General features: G+C 41.7%; 1 protein-coding gene across 2 annotated transcripts in view; it reads left to right on the top strand.

Annotated features, from left to right (window-relative positions):
• Positions 1-25,084, top strand: part of JMJD1C (jumonji domain containing 1C) — a 157,846-nt gene that overhangs the window by 99,264 nt on the left and 33,498 nt on the right. For both annotated transcript variants that reach the window (XM_054174714.1, XM_054174715.1), the window contains exons 4-7: positions 17,825-17,930; positions 22,743-22,867; positions 24,585-24,728; positions 24,847-25,039. In XM_054174714.1, the coding sequence (XP_054030689.1) occupies positions 17,825-17,930; positions 22,743-22,867; positions 24,585-24,728; positions 24,847-25,039 (568 nt within the window). The remainder of the gene's footprint in view (positions 1-17,824; positions 17,931-22,742; positions 22,868-24,584; positions 24,729-24,846; positions 25,040-25,084) is intronic.

Here is a 25,084-nt window from a genome sequence, read left to right as displayed (position 1 = left end):
ATTAAATACCTTTAAAGGTTATCAGTACCATTAATTGTAGAGCAGGTGAAGGATAGTATCCATCCCTCTGAAGCTGGGCTATCATTTCTAGGTCTTTGCAGTACTACAGTGATGCCCAACTCTATTTTTTTGAGAATGGACAGCAGAAAATTTTATGTTAAAAGAAAAAAAGGAAGGAAACTCTTGCTGTTGTTTCTGAGCTTGCTAAAATTTCCAGTATCTTTTGTTTTAGTGCCTTCTCCATACATTAGCAAAACATTAATATATTGTGTGTATTTAAAAACCAAGAGAAGTAATTATTCTTCCCCTCCCCAGCTAAAAATGCCTTCTGTGATAAATAGAAAAATACTGTATACTTGTGCTGAACTGATTACAGTTAGAATAGCCATCAGTTCTATCTTGCGACTGGGCTGGTACACTGCAGTGGTACAGAAATAGCACTTTGAGACTTGGAATAACAGATGGTCCTGAATAAATGCTATGTAATTTTGTCCTGACACCCCTTCTTCCCTCCTGCTTCACCAAGATGGGTTGGTTGGTTTTTTTTTCCTTTTTCCCAGTACTAAATATAGAGCTAGAAAAAAGGAGAAGCAACTGAGAGAGAATCCTGGGGAAAGGAGAGGGAGGTTCAGTTCATGGAAGAGCTGGTGCTTTTGTGTGTCTCTGGTGGGGGAGCTAAATGAGTTCAGTGCCTCTCATCAGGATGAGGTTACACGTTGTGACGAGCTGCTTGAACAGCCTGGCTCTGCCGCAAAGCGCAAACCCTGTGCTAGTGCCTTCAGCCTTCCAAATCAGCACAGCCTTGATTTTTCAAAATGGAGGGGGAGGGAGAGGGGGGGAAAAAGCTTATGATGTTAGTGAGCTGAGTTGGATTAGCCCAGGGTGCAGTGAGCCCTGTGATTTCCTCCAGGGAGGGGGTCAGGATGACGCAACACAGAGCGGGATATCCTCCTTTGGCAGCAGGGAGCTCTTAAATCAGCTGAGCTGTGAAGTGTAAATGCACCCTCAGAGTCCAGCCGCAGTCTTCCAGATTCATTTTACAAAGCAAATACTTGTGTTAGTGCCTGTCCTTTGCCTGAAATCTGTCAAGATCGTGTCTCTGATAACAATTCATTCCAGTAACAGTAATCGATCTTTTTTTGGCAGTGGATCATTTCTTACAGGATGAGCTGAGCAAAACAAATTGAATATATGAGAAGGACTGCCTTTAGCAAAACAATCCTGCTGCCAGGCCTTGCTGGCAGTAACAGTGATGCTGTATGCATTTTAGGTTCTTCATTTCAAGGAGTATTTACTGGTACAGTATCAGAGACAGAAGCGCCTCGACTTGGGAAGGTGCATATAAATTGACGATGGTGTTTTTGAAAACATGTCATATGAATAGCTGGCTTATTATAAAGTCTTGGTAGATAGTACTGTAATTAACAGCATTAGCAACTCCAGTTGTAAAGGTGTTGACCAAAAATCGGTACAAAGCAGTACCTTCTGTAAAACAGTTCTGGCTGTAAGCTTGCTCTCCCTAACTCATGGCCTCTGTTTTTTAACTCGTAGAGGGCAACTGGTCAGGTTGTTTCCCCCTCTCACAGAACAAACAGCTACCTACTGAAGTCTGAGGTGGAGGCTGCTGATCTGTATCAGTCATAAGTAGTTTGGTGACAAGAGGTACCTAAATTGTCTGTTTATTTTAACATTAGAAGAAAGTTGCTGATTGTGAGTCCTTTTAAGTACTAAGGCATCCAGAATTTGCATCTTAATTGGGTATTGCTCAGATTTCTAATGTAGAAACGTGAAATAACATTGAGCTCAGTGATGACTGTTGCGGAGATGTCTGTATTTGAATGTTTACAAGACATTTTAGAAGGCAGTTTCATAGGCATGCCTCTCTGCTGGGCTAGCAATTTCTCATTGCCAAGTTTCACAGGTTGGCTGTGCAGATAAAAGCTGTAATGAACAAGATGATTTGTCTTTAAGAGAACGGAACCAATTAAAAAAACTGTTTTCACTGAGTTGCGTCGCAGCAGTGGGTTAGAAACGTGAGCTGCGCCGTCAGGAGACTCTCTTTTCTGAGAGGTACCCCAATCGGAGGAGTGTCTCAATTAATGTTTTTCTACTTGTTTGTTTTTGTCAGTCCTGCAAATAGTATTCCTGGCCTTCAGTCACTTCGTGTAAGGTAGTTTTAATGTGTACATTTTTTCTGGAAGGCTTTCCTTTTCTTTGCCTGCCTAGAGAAATCTTTGTTAAAGTCCTGGTGAAAATCTCTGTTCCTAAAAAGAAACCGAAAAAACCCGGCCTTTTTGCTCCCTTACTTGGTCTGGAATACCATTAGTCTGTTTTTTTGAGCAGAAGGCAGAACTGCAGGACCATTTTTTGCAGAGATGGGTTAACTTGGGGCCTTGCTAAATGTGTTCAGTTTTTGGTTTAAGCTCTCATGGTTGCACATTTTCAAGATGACGTCCTTAGAGACCATGGTGATCTAAACACTTCTTTATTGCATTTTGCTGTTGGTGCCTAAAATTCCAGTACCTTTCTGCCAAAACAAACAAAGTTTGGATCTGTGTGGGAAGGCCTCCATTTCACTTCAGATACAGTTCTTAACTACTGACTGATTTTTCCCATCATATTCCTAATGCTAATAATGGGCAGCAGACAAATGTTTGGTATGGATTCTGCTCAGATCACTTCTGAATTAAAACAAGCAGTGCTGTTTAATATAACTATTGGTCTAAAGGGCTCTATGAGTAACACACTGCTGCCCAGTTTAAGGGTGACAACCGCTCAAGGCAAAGAAAACGGCACACTTGGCATCCTCCTAGTCTTGGCAGGAAAAGCAGAGTTTGAGTAGGCAAAGAGCTAAATTCCTGTTGTTACCAGAAGTGGTTCTTCCAGAACAAGAGAAAGAGGCTTTGGCAGGACTTGCTGGGGAATCATGAACCATGGATTCCCATGCCATGTCTGCTCTTTGCATAAATAAATGTTTCAGTTGTCACAAGATTCAGCAGCCTTGGTAACATAGATGAATATCATTATCGTAAATAGGGTATATAGCTGTGCTACAACAGCCTTTTTCCAACTCGGCATACCTTCACAAGGTTTTCTACAGCAAGTATTGCACTTGCCATTGAATTTGTTCTTCACAGCTAAATGTGTTAGGTGATTCTTCTTTTCCCTGATGTGTGTACTGCTTTGAATCCTGCCCTTCTCCCTAAAAATTCCTTGTAGTTGATATGTATGGTGCCTTAAACACCAACCTACAATTTATTTCCGGTGGCTTTTGTCTCTGCTGCTTCGTAGAGCATGCAAACGACGTTAGTCTCTAAGTGAAACTTGTGTGTCACTGAGAGTGACTCATTCATTAATCTGGGATGGTCAGACCATTTAGTCATGTAGTTCTTTTTATGATGGTGACAAGGAGATCTTGAGGAGAAAGCAGATATGGATGTTTGCTTTGGTACTTTGCTTAGCAGTGGCATCAATGCCGTTTCTTTGCAGGAAGTAATAGACATAAAATGTGCATTTTCTATGTCAAACTAGTATCTGTAGAAACTGTTGTCTTGAAATGTGATGTGTAAGTCAGGTCCTTAATGTTTTCCTAGTTTGCATTTACAATACATGTTTATTTTTGTGTGGCTTTTGCTATAACTAGAAAACAAGCACACTTGCAAATGCATTTGTTTTTAAGATACATTAAGCAAAACTGCAGTAAACCTACAGAAATACCAGTGTGCTGCAGAGAATACAAGAACTGAAATGGTTTCCTCTAATACTGAGGTACTTGTACAGCTCTGTGTCCAGTCATTGTAATATAAATAGTAAGTAAGCAAGCAGAGATGATTTTGCCATAATTTAAGCATCGTAGTTTACTTGAGGGATTATAGATGGGGATGTGAAGCATTAAAGCCCAGCATATGGTATGTGTGACCTCATCATTGTGGTGTTTTTGTCTGCATGGTGTTTGGCAGTACCTGTCACGTGCACTGTTGGGCTGAAGTGTGTGATTCTGCTGTTACTGTCCGAAGTGGCTGGAGTCAACTGCATTATTCCTTCAACAAGCAAATAAAGAGCAACAGAAAGTGTTTTAGAGCATGTTTTTCTGTAATAAAATACACTTGTGGAATGACTCTGCTTTGGCTAAGCAGTCAGTGCATTTCAGCTGTGTCTGGGTCATGTAGAATAGGGTGCATGATAAGAGTATATATTTCTGATGATGTACCTGATGTGTACACGCGGATTTCCTGTGTGTGATAATTCCAAAGGATTTGTGAGCACACAGCAGTGGCACAAACACACCCAGCTGACCCAGGGCAAAGAATTTAAATGAAGTTCCTTCGCAATCATTAAACTTCCTGCAAAGATGGGATTTCACCACTTGAGGAAGGAAATGGGTGGGCAAAGGCTTCAAAAGTCCTGCTGCATATTGAGTTTGAAAAAAAAAGAGAAACTCCTGCTAAGAATGAATCAGGAGCACTTCATGTCTCATCTGTGGTAGAATCTCTATTTGAGCCACTGTACTTAGTTGTATCCTCTTTCAGAAGATCTTTTTTAAGATAAGTCTGGTTTCCTTAGTTTTTCACAAATGGTAAGGGCTGCTTCTGTGCTGAAGGTTGCAGGTACAAAGATACAGCCCTGAGACGTCCCCTGTGGGAGGTGTGACAGGCACAGCGATAGGCCTGTGTACTTTGCTCTTTTCCTAACGTGCATTGCACATCTGAGAGCTGACAGGTCAGATGTCTAACACACCCTAAAGATTGTTGAGGTAAAAATTACGAAATCATACCTGGCCTATTAGAAACTCAAGGTCTATATACCATGAAGTAAGGCTTGAGGAAAAAGTGTTGTGCCTCTCTGATACTCTTCCCATTTATTATGTGCAGACCTTGGGTCTTTCAGGCCTTGATGGTCTTGTGAGAGCAAGCCAGTGGTGCAGCAGGGCTTGTGTAGCAATGAAGCATACATAAAGAAATTCTTTGAATGTAGTGCAACAGGGATAAAATAATATTTTTGCCTGTATTTTAAGTACCCCATAATCATACATGCAGTCATCTTTCGGACAGCTCTTTAAACTTCAGCCTTAAAAATAACTCTTGCAATTGAAAATTGCTTTTCCCATAAGCTGGTACCTCCACTGACCAGGTGGGCAGGAGCTTCTGAGCTGGTCCCACCTTTTGAGGTTGAGCTTGGGAATTCCTGGTACCACCCAGCTGGTGAGCAGTGCCATCATGAGTTCCCCTCCCACTTCCATTTCCTCCACTGGTGACAGGTGCACGCAGTGTTCTGTATCTTTTACTCTTCTTAGCATTGTGGTTAAGTGCCGTCTCTATTCTTTCCCCTGTCTCTGGTGTCTGGACCACCCATAAATGGTCTATTTGGTTTCTTTGGCAGCATCATAAAGAGCGATGGTCCAAGTGCCTGTCACTGACAACTCTTCTGTGTAAGTGTGCAGCTCCTGTGTGAAGGGAAACAAAAGGCGGCCTCCAGCTAGACGGGGGTCAGATGACTTCTATCAGTCCACTCTGCAGATTATTCATGTGGGAGAGAAGAGGTTTATCAGGGCACTTGCAAAGAGTGAGGAATGAGGGAGGAGGAATTGGATGTGTTCCTGTGTGATCTGGTACAGGTGATCCTGCTCTAACAAGGGGTTGGACTAGATGATCTTTAAAGGTCCCTTCAAACCTGTAACAATCTGTGGTTCTGTAACGTTCTGTAATTGGATCCCCCTCCGTTGGTACAGTCAGGGAGATGCACATCGCCTTTTCTAAGTCTGTATTTGTGCCACCCTTTGAAAAAGAGCTGCTTCCCTGAGGACTTCATCTGTCTTTATTCTCAAAATAGATGGAATAAAATTATATCTTTCTGTTTTACCTTGGTTTCTTAAGAAATAAGGGCTTGAGTCACTTTCTTGTCTGTCTCAGTGAGACTTGGCACAGGAGTGGAGTTCTTCCAGATCTGACAAGGCTTAGGGAAGTCAGCAGCTTGGAGGGGAAGCCATCAGTCAGCAGGTGGGTGGCATAGCTGCTACAGATGGTGTGACTCTTCCAGGTAGTGGGAGGGAGTTGAGGTGGAGCTGCTGAAGGTTGTGGGAAGGAAAGGGAAAAAGTTGTGAGGTCCTTGGGATAAGCTGAGGTTGCTACATGGGAAAACAGGTTTTCTTCCACTGTCTTAGAGAAACTTGGTTTACCTTTCCTGCAGTTTTTCAGAAATCACAGTTGGTTAAATGCATGTGCCTTAATGTAATCCTACTTGAGGAGGTAATGTTAATAATTTAATTATTAACAATAATTTAAGAGTTAGAACTTGAAAACAGGGCAGATGGAATAAAACTTGCTGCTACTTTGAAGGTACAAATCAAGTTCTTTTGCTGGAGTATTTTAGTACTTCTCAAAAGCAGTCTTGGGATTACTGAATTTACAAATCCATCCAGTGTTTCTGTGTATGGAGCTTCCTGTGTTTGATCACAGATGATTACTTTTCACCTATAAAAGCCTAAGGAAAACACCACTCAGTAGTAAGAGAAGGGCACTTTATCCTCTGGTTTGTGTCCTCGGTATTGCCAGTTTCTACACTTGTATTGAAAAGGAAAGTTTAAAGCTTTTTCCTTACATGATGTTCTTGGCCAACACTGTTTTCATAACCCAGATAAAAAGTCAGCTCCTAGAGAAGCCTGTTTCACTTTATAATTAGATGATGCTTTCTCAGCATATTCTTGATTTCCCAAGTAGTTGCTGCACATTGGGGTGGCGAATCCTTCAGTGTTTTGGGGAACTCTGATGTGTGAATGAGGGTAAAATCCTGCAGTCATAGCCTGGGAGTGCTTACCCAGGGAGAGACAGGTGTAGACCTTCCTGCACTCTAGGTAGGGGGAAAAGAGTGTCATTGAAATGTGTTCTTAGCAGAACTAAGCTTTAGATTGAGATGATAAAGACAGTCAGCTGAACATGAACCCAGGTGGCCAAGAAGGCCAGTGGCATCCTGGCCTGCATCAGGAATAGTGTGGCCAGCAGGAGCAGGGAAGTCATTGTGCCCCTGTACTCAGCACTGGTTAGGCCACACCTTGAGTCCTGTGTCCAGTTCTGGGCCCCCCAGTTTAAGAAGGACATTGAGACTCTTGAACGTGTCCAGAGAAGGGCAAAGAGGCTGGTGAGAGGCCTCAAGCACAAGCCCTACAAGGGGAGGCTGAGGGAGCTGGGATTGTTTAGCCTGGAGAAGAGGAGGCTCAGGGGAGACCTTACTGCTGTCTACAACTACTTGAAGGGTGGTTGTAACCAGGAGGGGGTTGGTCTCTTGTCCGAGGCAATCAGCACCAGAACAAGACGACACAGTCTCGTACTGTGCCAGGGGAAGTTTAGGCTGGAGGTGAGGAGAAAGTTCTTCACAGAGAGAGTTGTTGGCTGTTGGAATGGGCTGCTCAGGGAGGTGGTGGAGTCACCATCCCTGGAGGTGTTCAAGAGGGGACTGGATGTGGCACTTGGTGCCATGGTCTATTCATCATGAGGTCTGTGGTGACAGGTTGTACTTGATGATCTTTGAGGTCTTTTCCAACCTTGCTGAATGTATGAGTCTATGAATTTACAGGGTAGGGATGGTGCTTCATGAGGCATGCTCCCGAGCCTTCATTAAGCTGCAGTTAATAGAGGTTGAGAGCTATAGCAGTTCCAAGTATGTATAAGGAATTCCTTTTCCATGCCAGAGATGCGGGGAGAAATCGAAGTAATCTTACACAAACCTGAGGGGTTTTGTTGTTGTTGTTTGATTTGGTTTTAGTTACATTTAAGTGTGAATTTTAGTTTTTTCTTAGATACTGGAATAACTTCACTAATGACGTGTGCTGCGCTTGTTTTGACACTGAGGGCTTGGTGTACAGTGTGAATTTCCTTATCCAACTTAGTTTCTTTTTACACTGTACTACAGAACTAAATATGGTTCTAAAATGGGGGTGGGGGTGGGGTGACTACTGTTTGTAAGTGCTGATCCCACTCTTCAATCTGGCAAACATTTCCTGTCTTTTGAATAGAATTAAAATTAACTGTTCCTGTTTTTCCCCCCTGCATTCACCTCTTGTATGTGTCTGCCAGCATTACTGGGATTAGTATTTTAGCATGTTTCTGATGAGAAAGTGGATATGAAGCACAATCATTTCTATGCATATCACAAATTACTCTATATTTTAGGATTTTAGTAGTGAATTTTAAGCATGCAGTTGAGAAACTATATTTCAACCATAGAGACTGGGCTTTTATCCACTGTGAATGTTTTCTTTCCTTTTGCTGCCTTCTGACCATCACTGCCCACCACTTTGGTATACAACAGGTAAAATCAAGTTAAAGCAGATTTTGGGATGCATAAGGGTGGGTGGCTAAAGTGTGGTGCTTGACAGGCTTCCAAACACCAACCAACAAGTGGTGTAGTTCAGTCCTGAATTATGTTCTTAATAGGAATGTTTTGGTTGTGTGTGCTAATAGACATATTGATGGAAAAATATTATGAAGTAGATGAGCATTGGATGACTTCTAAACACTAAAGTGATTCCTGAGTTTACCCTGGGGAGCTTGTGGCAGCAACTACTGAAACGTCCCTGTTTTCTGATTAGCAATTTAATCTTTGCAAGGCCACTTTATCAGTTTTATAGAAGGCACAGCCACCGCTTTCTCCAGTGCTGCAGAAAGCTGTAGTGTTAATCTAAATAAGATACACATCCCAGCTTGTCAGACCTGTTACTTACAGGGAAAATTCCTAAAATGTCTTCAGCAGGTCAGAACAGAGCTCTTAGCAGAAAAAAAGCACACAGTTATGGCCATGTTGCTTCTGATGCTGCCTTAGGACAGAGGCAGCATTTCCATGTTTGTAAAGAGCTGGGCTTTCTGTTGCCCGTCCTGCCAGACAATTGAAGAGTCTGCACCTGAGACCAGAGAAGTGTGTCTTCTGAGTGAAATGCTGCAAGAAAGTGTGCTAAGTATTCCCCCCACCTAGATGCAGTGCTACCTTAAATCATATTAGAAATTGATTTTGCAAAGTTCTGTGCTAGCACAGTGGTACTCATTTAAAATGTGGGAGAAATGTGTTTTATTCTGAGCTACCTCAATATTCTCAGCATGCTGGCCAACACTGCTTCACAGTACTCAGTAACACGTTTTCAGACAAGCCCTGGAAAACCACTACTATAATCGTAATGAAGTGGCCCAAACTCCACTAAAGCTGTCTCTCAAGAATGTTGTGAAGATACCTGATGTATTCTTTCTTCTTGACACAAAAAAACCCCAAAACAACTCTTAGAATGTCTTTGCAAGGGATTTGTGCTTTGCCCTTAGCCCTCATGAGTTATGAGGGGTAAGGAAATGGCAAGTTGTATGTTCCCAGATCTCCTACATGGATTTGAGGATCTTTGCAGAAGGGAGTAGGTAGCTCTGTGACTGCTGGTAATCTAAGTTGATGGTGGTTCAACTTGAAGAGCAGAGAGTCATTCACAAGAGCAAGATTCTCTGGAGCATACTTCTGTGAGGTGGTGTTAATTGTTGGGAGCTATTGTCAGTCTGCCACGTATTGGGTGGTGTTTTATACCAGATTTGAATTGAGAGGCCTTTGCTTTTTAATACAGTAAGCTCTCAGTTATCAGTAATCTTGTCAGAGAATACTGTGTTGCTGAGTAATGCAACTGATAAAAGATTTGGTGGAGGTAACTACTGTGAGATAAGAGGTGAACTATCTGGTCTGTCGTCATCTGTGGCTGTGATGTACAGCTTTCCAACTCTGCCGGTTCAAGCTGCCGCAAATAACTTCTGTCACCCTGATGCAAGGGAGATACCTTCTGTAAGATGGTCAACCCTCTGAGCGAGAACCGATCTTTTGGCTTGGATTCTAGGGGCATTAGACTGCCTTTCTAGCAGCTCAGAAGTCAGACAACTGGTGATCAAGTGCTTTGTACTTCAAGATCCCTCCATCCATACAGCTTGTTCTTCAGCTGACACAATTTGGGGAGTTAGATACCTTCTGAAAGCTGTTCACAATTCACATGGTGTCTGGGTCTCAGTTTAAATTTTAATATCAGTGTTTGAAAGATTTTTCTCCCATCTACTTAGCTCCTCTCCTTGTTAGCAACAACTTCACTCTGCTAATTGCTTGCTTCAGGGAAGTGTCTGCACTTTGAGGTTTATTTTCCCATAGTGGTGGTGAGCTGCTTAGTAAGTGACTTAAAGGCTTTTTCCTTTATCACCACATGACTTGGGAGTTGCTGAATGAGGTAGGACCAGTACTCCCTCCCTGTTTCTCTTAGGATAAGATAAACCAAAATGCAAAATTGGGACAAAGTTTTGTATTGCAGAGATGGTGATGATAAATAAATGGAGCCTGCAATGAGGAAGGGAAGGAAATGTGATTCAGTGGGGAAAAAAAAGCAAATGTGTGGCTGTGTCATCAAAATGAGCAAGATGAACATAGATCAGCACTGTTTAAGTGACCTTTGTACATGGAGAATGTAGGTTGTACAGACTGTCACTGCAGTGGCCTGAGTGGAGGCTGACAGCCTACCTGCCAGGTTTGTGGTAGGAACCACTTGTTTGGGGATGTCTTTAGATCAGATGCGGAAAGATACCTCTCTCACTCCAGGAGATTTTGCTTTTCTGACCCAGATTGTCACAGCTGCTCAGAGAGGGTGACATAACCTATGAGAATAAGGTCATCTATTTTTATTTGTTATTAATCTTTTTTTTTTCCCAAACGAATTAACTGTTGCAGAAGTCACTAGAGCAGTTTTTAGGTCAATTTATGACAGTACCTCCCTGGTGCAGGTTAGGTTTTGCTTATCCTTTGGTGGCTGCTTGCTTCCCTTCTGCATGTGCATTCTGCATGGTGCTCTCATTTCCTTTCTGCCTTTTCTATACTAGATTCTCAGCCATAGCTACAGGAGTAATGAACTGACTTGTAAAACCCAAGTTCTCCAGCATGCCCTTTTCTCCTGAGACCTTGGGAGTCTTCCAGGAAAGCAATATCTCTGTTTATTTTTGCATTTGTGAACTAAAATCAGGGAGAACATTGGACTTCAAGTCACATTCCGCCCCCCCATGTATTCATGTTTCTAATTTTAATATATTTTCCATAGGATAATATTTTTTATTTCTAATAGAACTTTTCTGGTATTCATAGGGATGTGAGTTAGTCTTCCAGAACTGAGCTAATTGGCGCAATGATGCTGTGTCAAGCCTGAAGTCATGACTTGGAGAAGTGTGCACAGACTTGCTCCCCTAATTCTCAAACCTGATAATTAAAATTTTAAAATCCGTGTCAACTCTTAAATTATTGAAGAGGTGAAATGAGGAGGAAGGAGGAGTGTGTGGGGAGATTCATTAGGCATGAGGAAAGCATGGTGGGAACAAAAGAAAAGCAGTTGATAGCTTTTCCTGAGCTGTTTACTGACATTACTGAATTTGTAGGCCTTTCCTCTCACCCCTGTGGTTTTAACTTCCTATTTATAGAAACATATTTGTTGCTGTTAAACATTGTCTATAATCTTTAATACTAGATGTTTGTGGTCCTAAATATCTCTAAACAGCAGTCCCTGTTGGAACAATGCATTCAGAGCCACTTGTTGGGAAGGGATTAGTTAATCTCTGTTGTCTCGCCTGGCCTCTGCATGTAGGGAGAGTGTCGCTGCTGTCCTGCCCTTCCCCATGCGACATGCGTCTGTGCACGTGTGAGCAGGCCTGACCTCAGCTCGACTTTGTTTCTGGTTTAGGGGTCAGGGTTGTGCCTTCAAGCTTGACTTAACTGGTTCAGATGTAGCCCTAGCAGCTGCTGGGTTTGAATGAGGTAAATTGTGACTGTGCGCTCAGAGCAGCAGAAAATAGGTCAAGTGTGGGTTGGCTTTACATAGAAAGCGCTGGCGTCGCCTGCTAAGCCTAAACCTCTTCCCTCAGCTCAGACAAAGCCGTTTAAGGTAAACTGGGAAGTTAGGATCTCCCCAAAAAACTTTCTGCCCTTTGGTAGCCTTGATGCTTCTGGCTGGCATTGCCCTTTGTGTACAGCCTGGAGCAGGAGGGAGGTTGCCCTAGTTGCAGGGGCAGGCGTTGAGTTGAATCAGTGTGTTCCCCCTGGAGCAGTCCCCTCGGGAAAGGCATTTCTCTGCTGGCTTGCATGGAGCAGCACAGCCCTGCAGTCTTCAGCGCCTTTCTGACCTCCTGCCTGCTCGTTGCAGTGGTGTGGCATCTGGGGTAGCCTTTCACTGGTCAGAAAGGAATAGGAAATACGCTGTTTTGTGGTAAATTTTGTGATCTCTCTGCTCAGTTTTATGATTTCCCTGTAAGGTTTTGCTGTGGTCTGCATGGCATTGGCATCACCTGCACTTGCCCAGTGATGCCCTTTAGGGTGTTGGTTGCTGCCAATTTTCCTGCGTTGTAGATTCTCATCTTTAGCTACTGGAAAAATGTCTTGTAGCATAGTCGCCGGTTGCTGACAATCAATAGTTGATGATAGTTGATCTTCGGTGTTCTGCCTATCCAGAGTTCATGTCACTGTTTGTTTTGTTTGGGTCTTTTAACCCTGCTCGGTCTGACATCGGGCAGGGCAATATTACGATTAAAGGTTTGTTAGAAAGTTAGCGAAGGAGGTGACAGGTCAGTGATGTAATCAGTGATGTCAGGTGACACAACTGGTGTGAGATAAAAGGAAGGAAAAAATGGTAGATCTTTAACAAGGAATGAAAATCAGGAGAGAATTGTAAGGATCTTTCAAACGAGGTAAAAATATGCATGGATATGTTTAAGGCTGTGGTATAGGTAAGGTATTTAAATATACTTAATTTTTTCATGTGAGAAAATTACCTGCTAAAAGATGGCACTAGAGCATTAGTCTGAATTCCCATCTTTTTGCTGCCACTGCTCTTTGAAGGTTGCTGTAGCAATGAGTAGGCAGGTGTCAACTTACCTTGTTCCTTGTTTCCAAAGTGTAATTTCTGTGCAGCTGAAGTTCCATATAGTTACAAAAATTGTTCAGTGCAAAAAAAGGAGGAAAAAAAAAAGGGATGGGGGTGGGCTCATTTTATAGAAACTGATTTCAAGATGTGCACTCATGAAGCAAGAAGAAAAGGTTTTTTGATGCTTTGATCTCTGAATTTCTTTTGTGGTGTTTGAATTTAAGTACTGGCAAAACGCTTATTTCCATGTGCTGTGCATACTGTGTAAACATTGTAAACAGGACTTTCAAGTTGGTTATGTAGTAGTTTTCATTTAATACATGTCCTAAATTATCAGAAAACCTCTAAGCAGCCAGAGGAAGCTATAGTTAATTAAGCCACAGATGGTGAGGACTAATGTGGTGTTGACCTTTGTAAGGACTGCAAAATCTCCTTAGTCTTTCTCTGTAAAACACTAGCTGAAATGAGTTCTACTGATATTAAAAACCTGTCCTTAATACATTGAAGCCAAATGCAGAGATACTGTGGCCAAGGGAAGACACTTTCCCAAATAAACCTTTGCAGGTTCCTAATGCTCAGCATGTCTTGAGGCTTGGTATTAAGGACTCTGATGTAAGCTTTTTTCAGTGCCAAACACCACTGTTTCTCCATGACTGGTTTTCCAGGATTGTGTTTTGTCAGTTCTCTTCTCCTTTGCTGAAAACAGAGAGTTGACAGTTGACTGGAGTTTCTGTGCTCTCCTATGAACAGCATATAGGCTGTGTGATTTGGGGGTAGGAATGACTACTTGGATCCACCTTTGAGTTGCTATTTTGTGCTCCAGAGTTTCATCTCTCAATGTAATGAAGTCCTTTCTGCCTCTCGAGTTGGTGAAGAATGACTTGGAGAAGTGCTGTAAAATGTTGAGGGAAAAATCTTTGTACAATAGTTCAAGTCTTGTTGGGAAGGCAGAGAGCTGTGGAAATGTGCAGGCATTCCCACCACAGACATGCCTGGCTACCCAAAATAGAAAGTTTGTGGTCACTTGAGCCTTTCAGAAGGTGCTTTGTATGATCTCTGGGCAGTTTGACTCATTCAGGGATGCCTCTCAGTATCTTGGACAGTATTTTGTTTGTGGACAGGGCTTGAGTAGGTGAATTCTGTATGTATTTGATTCTGACTTGTTTTTCTGTGGGTACTGTCTTTTACATTCCTGTTTGATCATCATGACTTGGAGGAATTTTGAAGTACTGTAAGTGATCTGCCCTTGTTCACCTGTGGCTTTGATTGACAAAATAGGTTTGTCTGAATAACCTCTCTGCAAATGCTTTTCTGAACAAAGATTCCTACATTCTGGTTAGGGCAATGTGATTATTTTGAATTAGTGGTATGGTCTGTAGTTTCCAACCTGCTCTGTCATTTTGGACCAGAAGAACAGATATGCGAGAACAACACTGGATCACTTTGTTACTTGGGGAAATGTCATTCTTTATCCTTTTCAGGACTTCAAGCATGTCCTCAGCAGGTGAGAATTAACACCTAGAGAGATGCAGCTGACTCAAGTGTTTGTCAGATAATTAAGCAGAAAGTCTACTGCAACAGAAGTTAATTCCTCTTTTGGTCTGGAAAGAAGGGAGAATACCAGCAAAGATCTAAAAGCTTGGCTTGGCATAGGTTGGCAAGCTTCTGATAGTCACATTGCTTCATGTGACTGTCTTCCAGAAGGGCAGGAAGGATTATCTGGACCATGTCTTTCTAATCCATGCACCCTTTGTCTTCCCAGTATTGCCTGTAGTCATTTGTGGAGCAAGGGCCACTGCTGTGTGAAGTACCTAAACAGCTTCCTAAAGGAGATTAGAAGAAGAAAAATGCAGTCCCATTTATTTGATTTGCATTCTGATTTGTATTTCATAATGATTTCAAACCAGCATTAACATCCTCCTGGAGGAGTTACCCAGGACTTGTGGAAAAACTAGTCTAGGAGAGAGGGTACCCTACATACTTCTGTAAGTAGGAATACTTTAAAAGGAGGAAAAGTCTGGAGGAAGTCTGCAGGGCATTTAATTCTTCTGTGGGTTAGTCTGTCAATCTTGTTACTTCAACCAAGAAGGAGGGGAAAACTGAAGGTCATCATTGCCAAGGTTCAAATCTGTAAACAGTCTTGCTTCTCAAGCAATATAACTACAAGGTAAGGAAAGGTACTGGGCACTGCAGTCATCTGCTCATCTTCAGTGCCAAGGCAGGGAAGAGACTCCCACCTCACCAGCCTTGCTTGGGGCCCTTTCTCCCCATTTTGTGTGCTAAAGCTGTGCTTAAGGCCGTAACTTTATAGTTTAACACGAGGCAGTTAGTTTCCTGGCTTCTAGATGTTCAAATGTAAAGATTAATGATGGGAAAAAGTCAATGAGAGCACACACTTTTTTCATCAGTTGTGTAGTATCTACACAAAAGAACAGAAGTTTGGGGATTTGGGGAACCTTTTTTTGGTCGGTATCATGGTAACTGAGTTTCAGTCATCACAGATTTCTGTTGACTACTGCATATCTAGAAGCAAAACACTTCCCTTTTTCTTTCTTCTTTGCAGGAATTGATGATATGTGGAAAGGTATATTTTATGTGTGTGTTTAGAAACCCTGGGTTCATTGTTGCATCTTTATGCAATCCCAGTCATACCAGCATGTGCTTTGTGTAATGGATCTTTGACCTGGCTTGTGCCTTTTGTAGCTCATCTTTTGCCAAGCCTGAGGAGATGGACTTTGCAGTCTCCTTTCCTAAGTGTTCACACAATCACTCTCCATCAGAGAGACATGCATCTGAATAGGAGATAGAAGTTAAAGGTTGAAATGTATTGTCTCTAGAATCACCAGTGTCTTCAGTGCCAAGATCAAAGAAGGCAAAGGTGCTTAGATGGGAAATCTAAAAAAAGTAAAAGTGGAGTGGATGAGTGGCCTTAAGAAACAGAAGGGGAGCTCAAGACAACTTTGGAGACTCAAAAGCTTTGCATAAAGAAGTCATTGAAATAGAAAAATATCAGGAGTATCAGCTCTGACTTGCGGTGGTACCTAATCAATGGTATGGTCCTGAAGATACAAGTTGTCTTAGATGACACTGAAGGATTTATTCAGATTCTGTGAGATCTGTATATCAACCACTTCCAAAAAGTCAGCCAGGCTTCAGTATAGCAGTGCCTTAGTCTATTGCTTGGGTCTAATGCTTTGTGGATCTGAGAAGGGAGATTTTTGGTACAGAAATCTCTTAGAGATACTGTGAAAGAGAGTGTAATAGGGAGGAGGGCAGATGAATGATCATCACAGTTCTGGTTCCTGGGTACACTGGCTTTCCCTGGCAAATCATTCCTTCTTTCCAGTGGTGGTGTAGCTTCTGTGTATAGGGTGAATGCACAGCAAAGCAGAACAGTTAATATCTTTTTATATTGCTTCTGAGGGTGAAGTGTTTTTCTAGTCTGCCACCCTTGAAGAAATGTTAGTATTGACCCTCTTGTCCCTCTAGCAATGCTAGCAACGTACTTACCTCGTTGGTGTTTTTAATGTGGTTAAAGTCCTATTGATCTTCCTCTTTAAGTTTGTTCCACTTTATATGTATTAAAAGAATCACCATGACTATTCCTTTTGGATCTGAGACCATATCCTTTTCAAAGACACAAGGAGAGGGTAATTTTCTCTTAATAACCAAAGCATTGATGCATTCTCCCTAATGGGGCACGGCAAATATTCAAGTGTCGGGAAGTGAATTTTGAATTGGAAATAAACATCCTGTGATCAGTGGGTTAGCAGGAATAATCTAGTCCAAATGAATGAGAAATTGCTCATGTCACTTGAGAGCCTGTCAGCAATGCACGATTCCCTCAGTGTTGCTTGTATCTTTTTATTCTATGGCTGAAGTTCTTCATAATAAATTGTGAAATATTAAGGAACTAGTTTGAGATGGAGGAAAGAAATTACCTGATCTTAGCTGCAGTACTGATACAACATTTTACATTTTGTATGTAGAGAATTGCTCTGATTATTGTAGTTGTCTGAAGTTCTCTTGGTACAAGTGACTCTTCCTGCAGCTCACAGATTTCCAAGACTTGTCTTCTGCATCAGGAGTCACCAAGCTGTGGTGCAGCTTTTTTGTCTGCTACAGCCTTAAAGGCAGAAATAGCAAGTCTGTTTTGGAATAGAGAAATAGGAATTCCAAGAGTCTAAAGATGAATGATGATTTAAGCTCCGCTTTCAAGGATGCAAACCAAATTCTGTGCCTAGTTTTGACTTGTCAGGAGGACAATGCCGCCAAATGTCTCCACTTCTCAGACAGCGTCCTGCTCAAATAGTGAAAAAGAACCTTTCAGGAGACTTGAATATAATAAAAATTGGTGTCTCTTGTTTGAAATGATCTAATTCATTAAGGCCTAGATACTTGAAAATCAGTACTGGTGTTTCTGTCAGGATATAGCTGTCTGTTACGTGTTACCCCTGTGGTTTTCTGTCTGTGTCTGTGCTCAGTACGTCCATATTACATTTCAGAGAGAATGGAAAAAGAGCTTTTAAAAAAAGAAAGTTTCACTTAATTGTTATCTCAACAATTCTTTCTGCATACCTGTAAACACTGAAATCCTTAGAGGCCAATTTTAGCTTGTAGTAAGGCAGTATTTATGAAAGTGTGATCCTATTAATAGCTTACAAGTCTGGCCACATGTGGGATCTGCCATCCCATGTTCCCACGACATAACTTGGAGCACTGTGTTATGCTTTTAACTTGTCTGGGGTTTGGTTGGGTTTTGTGTTTTGGGGCTTTGTTTTCTGAATACAATGCAGGGATTTGTAGGTGATCAGTAAAATTAACATCACACTTCTTAATATTATACACTAAAATACATCTAGGAAAATCAACTGAAATGTTACAAGTAAACATAACATATGGTTCTTTTTTTAATCTCTACTTTAGGACGACGTAGACAGTCTAAACCCAGTTCTCAGGGATAACCCGCAGTTACATGAGGAGGTAAAAGCCTGGGTAAAGGAACAAAAGGTTCAGGAGATTTTTATGCAAGGTAATTATGTGGGCAATTATGTTATTTTTATTCTGTATTAGCTAGTTTAAGGCCATTAGATGTGGGACTCATCCCATAGCATTTGTGATTTAATGGAGAATGTATTTCTAACTTGGAAGTTATCTTTTTGGAAGTATTTGTCAATACAAGAAAACAAGACTGTTTGAGAAGCTGTGCCTGCCTTCTTCAGACTCCACTTAACTTGTTTCAGTTATTACAGCAAAACCTGGATATTAGTTATCTGAACATAGATGTCTTATAAAGTTTGGTGTGAAAATAAGTGTGTATGAATGGCAACCACACATCTTTCAGCATGCTTAAAACTGCTTTATGCTGTCAGTGTTACTATTACAAGTGGTAGCTTCTCGGGTACTTGTCTGTGCTTCTGGCTCTTCATAGTTCTGTCACAGATGAAGAATAGTTTCAGATCCTCACCTCATACCCTCACCCTCTGGTGGGAAAGTGCCTTTCAAATCACTTACGATTTTGTAACTGTTCCAATGTTGTAAGGCTGCAGCAAACGCAGGCATCATTTTCACACTGTAGATGCAAGTTACATGAAAACTGCGGCGAGTTAGGATAGATTTTGGTTCAATCTTGCTGTATTATATGCACTCTTAGTGCAGTGATAACCTCCTGCAGAATGGACAGGCAACTCTACAGGGGCACTTGTATCAATGGTAGGCAGAAATTAACCTCTGTGGATCTGGATTAAGATCCCCATGCAAGCAGTAAAGAGGTTTGAAAATAGAAACGCTTAAGCAGTCATTTTGTAAATGAATATTGGGAGGGGAGCACAAATAATCTGATATTTAAGGGTGGTGCTGAGGTTTGCGTGCTGTCCAGTTTCTTTGGTAAAATTAACATTGGAAGACCAAAGGAATATAATAATACCAAAGTTACAGTAAAAATGTTGTCTTTCCTTCTGCAGAGTTCCTAATTTGACTAGATGTGATTATCCTTATGAGCCATAGGGAAAGGAGGCTAGAAAAAGGCATGTGTGGAATTGTGTAGATAGTAAGTTATGTGTCAGTGTTGGTCATTTTAGATTTGATCTGACTATCCTCAGATCCAATGTGAATTAATAGCCTGTTGATGAAATTTACAGCCAAAACTGGATTGAGAGGTGATGTGAAATCGAATTAGGGCTATATGAAAAGGAAACTAAAATTGAGCTTGTTTATTCTATTTCATTAGAGTAACAGTAACAAGACAGTTAATCACAAAAATCTCTGTGGACAGTGGTACAGAATCAATACTTGAGCAAAGGCCCATCAACACTGAAACAGTCATCTAAATTAAACTGCCAGCCCATCAGCCACACAACTAATTTTTACATTGTCATTTCAGAAACTATATTTATAGCTTTATATAGAACTTTACATAACTTCTCAGACAGAGGTTTGAATGCTTAGAAGTGTACAAATTAGGAGTATTTTAGATGATGAGATGAATCTAACCCAAATGTCCTTACAGGCTTGTTCTCCTCACCCAAGGAGAAGCTGCATTTCCACTCTCACCTACCGTGATGCAGAGTCAATCACTTGGGCAGTGATATGCCATCCACTTCCAGGGCCTTTGCTGTGCCACTGCCTCAGCCCCACAGAGGTGGTTAGCCAGCAAGAGACTGCTGTCATAGTCTCCTGGGGCAGTTTGCTCTTGGGCACTGAGACTGCATTTGGCACAGACCTTTCCATGTCCCACAGACAGCCCTCTAGCAGCGCTGGCTGCTGCAGTCTAGTCTTGTTACCCTTCTTTTCTCCTCCCTTCTCTGGTTTTCTTCACCTTCCCCGTTATTACCATTTTCCTGTTCCCTGCAATTTAAGCAACATTTTTAGTTCTGCCTTGTCTAGACACATCTATTAAGGTTTGTTACCACATTCTCTTCATCCTCTACAGCATTTTTAGGATCTGGCCTTTCCCTTGTTGTCTGTGATGCTGAAGCCTTCACCTTAGTTTTTTCGGCTTGACTATCACAGTTAAAATGTAGCTTAGCTGAAGAAAGAGGGTTGGAGGAAAATGTTAAAATCAGGTTACAAATATTTGAGAAGAAACCTGGCAGTTGGAGGAGGGGGAATTCTAGTACAAACCAGTCCAATTATTTACAGGAATGAGGCGAAAGAAAAATACTTGGCCCTTGCGACCTTTTCTTTGGGCGGCTGTCGTAGCAGCATGCCTTGCAGTAGGGATTGTTGGTTTGTCAGCAAAGTAATTTATTCCTTCATTTTAAAAACAAACTCCTCCCAAACTTAGCCAAGTTGAAAGCTTTTTGGACAAATAAAACCAGCTCAAGAAACATAGTAAGGTGTCTATGATTTTATTTTTGGTTTTGTTGTTTATTTATTTTTTAACCATTCAAATCTTTGCATTTTTCTTGCTGTTAGATTTATCACTACAACTTCTGGGGCTTGTGTTTATAATAATCCTGTTGAAAGGCTGAGTGTTCTTCAGCCTTTAAGATATTTCCTGATAGTACTGCACAGGCTGTTCCAACAATGCGTAGCTGAGTATGATTCATCCAGGGACTGGAGACAAAGCCAGGCTTTTCCTGTAATGGCTGCTTGTGGCTGGGCTAGGCTGGAGCTGAGCTGTCCTGTGTCGTATGACTGTAGTTTAATGTTTCTCCTTCCTGACACGCCAGCAGCATGTAGGAAAAGAAAACTCCTCCACTGTTTCTAAAGGTAGATAAAGTATTTTTTAAAAATAGATAGGGTAACAGCTGGGATTGAAGGGCAGATGCAGATTAGAATGAGGAGTATGAGAGGAAAGAAACTGTCACTGGGTCAGTGAGGAAAAGTATGAGAGAAGCTGCGAGCTGACGGAGAAGGAAGGTTGGAGCTTTTGTAAGCTGAGAAGACTGAGAAAGGACTTGGAAGCCAGAGGCCTGGAATTGTAAATGCTAAAAGGAGACAAGAAGCTGAGTAGAGGCAAGAGGCTGGTTCTAGTTATGCAAAAGACTGAAAATCATTGTGCAATTAACAGCAGAATGCAAGAGAGGAGGAGCTGGGATAAGAAAGTAGGAATGGGAAATTTGCACAAAGAGACACAGGCAAAATACTACTGAGACTGAGCAAGACAGAGCTTTGGGAAAGGCATTAAAAGTTCAAGAGATGGAGAATGCAGTTGGGTCAGACAGCCAGAAGTGTGGGAGCTGAGCTGGAGGCGTTTTACAGGGGCATATGGAGTAAGAGTTGGAGAGAAGCTGTCAGGAAACGTGTCCCCGTGGGAACCCTGTCTGGTCCAAGACCAAGAATGTGAGACAAAAGCTTGTAGATTCTTCCTCTTTTTCTGGCCATATATATCAATGATTGGCAGTGCCTGTGCTGGTGCACTTCTCCTTGTCTGTGCAGCTGGAAATGTGTTCTGAGGATGAGTTGATGCTGGTAGCTCAGAGCGTTCAGTGGGTTGCTGGTGATGCTTCAGCAGCAGTGAATGATGCGGTGAAAGAAGGTGCCATTGCATGGTGTTTCTTTCCCAGCTGGTTTAATACATAGATAATCATATGCAAAAGGTATTCAAAAGGCCTTGCTGAGGTTCCAGAATTAAACTGAGACAGACCACTTGTAAATCTCTAAATTATTACTGCTTTTGCATTTCTCTTGATCTCTCAAATGTTGACATTAAAAACAGTCCTTATGATCATACACATTCTCGTACAGAGGGTATAATGGACCCAGTTGTGTCAACATGGCTGTTTTACTCCAGAAAGCTGTAACCTGTGAGGTCCCTGGCCTGTTTGCTGCAGATGTTTGAGCTTGCTTCATGTACTGGGCAGGGGGTGGAAAAAACGATCTTTAGGAAAGACGGGGGAATTCTGGCTTTACCTCTGCAGTTGTGCAACTAAACACTCACACATCATCTAAGCTTTTGTAGGGTGTCAATGTCTAGTTTTGCTTCCATTCCTGGGACCTGATTGAGGAAGTAGCAAAACTTAGAGACAGTTGGAACTGAACTCTGTGGCAGTGTTGCTTTGTCATGTGGACAGAATGCTACGCAAACACTTCAGTATGATGAAATCTAGGGTCCTGATGATCAAGTGAGACACTGACCATGAATAAAATTGTTGAATCTCAATTTTGGGGTCTTGAAACCAAGTATAAAATAAGTACTGTAACACACTGTCTCCCCACTCTCATGGGCTTATGGAGGTGGATTAAATTGACCTTTACAAAGGGATACTGTGCAAGCTTTCTTTGCCAGTGATGTATCTGAAAAGGCTAAGACTTTTATAAAGTCTGCATAGTGTGTGGTTTGTTGAGTGTTCTGTGTGGCCATAGTGGGGACAGGATCACTCAGCTGCCTCTCTAACTGCTGTAATGGAGAGAAACAGTGGTTGCTTATGGGAAAGACTTGGCACATGCAGAGCCCAACCACCAAGATGTAAATCTTTTTGCCAGCAAAGCATCTGGGCATGTGACTGGCCTGTTAAATAGCTTCTGTATAACCTGCTGCTGACACTTTCTAGCCTTTCAGATTACTTTGTTATGGTCACTGTGTTTAGGTAGGAATTCTCCCATCGTTTGTCATCATGGTTGCAGAAAGATTTCAATAGATAAGAAAATGATATGTTGAAAATGTTAGCAGAGTTGACCTTAGAGCCATCCTTAAAGGTACCATTTGCAATCCAAAATGTCTTCCTGAAAAAAAATCCACAGGCCGTGCTGTGCCAGGATTGCTTGTAGTTTGCTGCCCATGCCATGCCCAGTGTATCCTTGCTGTGAAGCATAAAAACCCAGGAATGCCCATTTATGCTTGTTTTCTCTCTGAATTCCTGAATGGCTGTTTTTTTTTCCTTTTTCCCCCCTGCTGAAGGTCCGTACTCCTTAAATGGTTACAGGGTGAGAGTGTACAGACAGGATTCTGCCACCCAGTGGTTCACTGGTATCATCACCCATCATGATCTCTTTACCCGCACTATGGTTGTTATGAATGACCAGGTGAGTTTGATATGAAAACAAGTTTCACATAAGCCACACATGAATAATTGTAAAACATTTGTTGTGGTGCTCTTAAATACCCTGAGTTACTCAGTTGCAGCAGAGCAAGTCTTATCCCTGCACTGCAAGTACAATGTGACTTTGTGTTGGGCAAGTGCTTAAAACTGTCCTGAAGCTGAACCTTTGTGCAATGAGATGATTAATACCAGTCCCTACAGTTGGGCTTTTATTCTGCTGTCACTATTTGACTAGTGAAGTCTTTGAAGTGAAGCCATCTAGTTTTAAGAACTGGTCTTTGCTGTCAGATCTCTTCTCAACACCAAAACCTTTTAGCACCACAGTAGTGATGACTTCTTCCAAGTAATTGCAATGTATTGAATTAAGCATTCCCTGCAACCCTAGTGTACATTTACTCGTGGTGGAGTTTAGTTGTATTTGTGAAATTGATGTTACAGAAAGAATTGATGCTGGTATTTGTAGTGGCAGTAAAATTCTATTTCATAAGGATGCAGAGCTGTTGGAGTCCAGAGGCAGGCCACAAAGATGATTCAAGGGCTGGAACACCTCTGCAGTGAGGGTAGGCTGAGGGAGCTGGAGTGGTTCAGCCTAGAGAAGACTCCAGGGGCACTTTAGAGCTACTTTCCAATACCTGAAGGGATCCTACAGGAAAGATGGAGAGGGACTTCTCATCAGGGTGCCTAGCGATCAGACAAGGGGGAATGATTTGAAGCTGAGGGAGAGGTTTAACTGGATCTTAGGAAATTCTTCAGTATGAGGATGGTGGGACTCTGGAATAGGCTTCCCTGGGAGGTTGTGGGTGCCTCCTCCCTGGGGGTGTTCAAGACCAGCCTGGATGAGGCCTTGAGTCACCAAGTCTAGTTGAGAGGCATCCCTGCCTGTGGTGGGGAAGCTGGAGTAGATGATCTCTAAGGTCCTTTCCAACCTCAGCCATAGCCATACTATGATTCTGTGATTTCAGGAGACCAGAATAATGACTTAGTGTTACCATAGCAAATGACCTGTCTGCTTTGAAATGACTGACAAAATCATAGGTGACAGTAAAAAATTAATAGTACTCTAATGCTCAGATACATTCTTTCCCTTAAATTGCTCTGATGAATTTTACCCAGATACTAGAGATCATTTTTTTTTTGGCTTTGTGACATTGATTAGCATTTCCTTCTTTCTGAAATACCCCTCACTAGTAACACTTTTGACTATCTTTTGAGTTCTTGTCTCCAGTTGTTTTGGTTCTTTGTGTTCAGCAGTTTTACTTCTGTTGGAAGCAATATTGTAACAGGCTTCTGCAGTGTGAACAAGTGTTACAAACTCTCTGTGTTGTGATGGCTATTTCGTTAAGTAATACTTAAAAGCTCAGTGTCTTTACATTTCAAATTAGACGGTCAGTAAATGGAGGGGGGGGGGGAGTATTTTTTCATTAAAAAACAATAAAGAAAAACTTTTAAAGGAAGGTTGTTTTTTAGTGGTATGACTAGTGTAAAGACATGTACTTCAGGTTTACTCTATTCCCAGCTTTTGTTCAAAGTCATATGTCAGTTCTGCTTGTCAGGATTAAGTAGGCTTTTCTCTGATTAGTCTTTAGCACACAAAATAGACTGATGAAACACTGATACAGAAAATACAGATTGAGCAGTGTCTGGTGTCTGAACATCTGCTGATTTTCTTTTCTTTTTTTTCTTGTTTTAAATTAAACCAGGTGTTAGAACCTCAGAATGTTGATCCTTCTATGGTTCAGATGACCTTTCTAGATGATGTTGTTCACTCTTTGTTGAAAGGTGAAAATATTGGCATCACTTCACGCCGACGATCTCGTTCCAACCAGAACAGCAACACAGTCCACGTAGCTACATTTATCTTTTTACCTAAGTATTTTTGTATATTGCTAATGCTAGAAATAAATATTACAAGTCGCTAGTTGAAATTGCATTTAAGTCGCTTAATCACAATATTATTTTTAGGGTCATTATACACGTGCACAAGCAAATAGTCCCAGACCAGCAATGAATTCCCAAACTGCAGCATCAAAACAGAATTCTCACCAGCACCAGCAACAAAGGAATACTCGTCCAAATAAGAGGAAGGGCTCTGATAGCAGCATGCCTGATGAAGAGAAGACGAAAGAAGAAAGATGCGATTATATCGGTCGAGGAGGTAAAAGCAGTTACTGGAAGGGGAGAGAGCGCTTCTTAAAACTAA

Source organism: Dryobates pubescens, chromosome 30 (genome assembly GCF_014839835.1).
Source record: "Dryobates pubescens isolate bDryPub1 chromosome 30, bDryPub1.pri, whole genome shotgun sequence".
NCBI classification, from domain to species: Eukaryota; Metazoa; Chordata; class Aves; order Piciformes; family Picidae; genus Dryobates; species Dryobates pubescens.
Note: the sequence above shows the minus strand (reverse complement) of the source record. Positions and strands in the feature narration are given on the sequence as shown.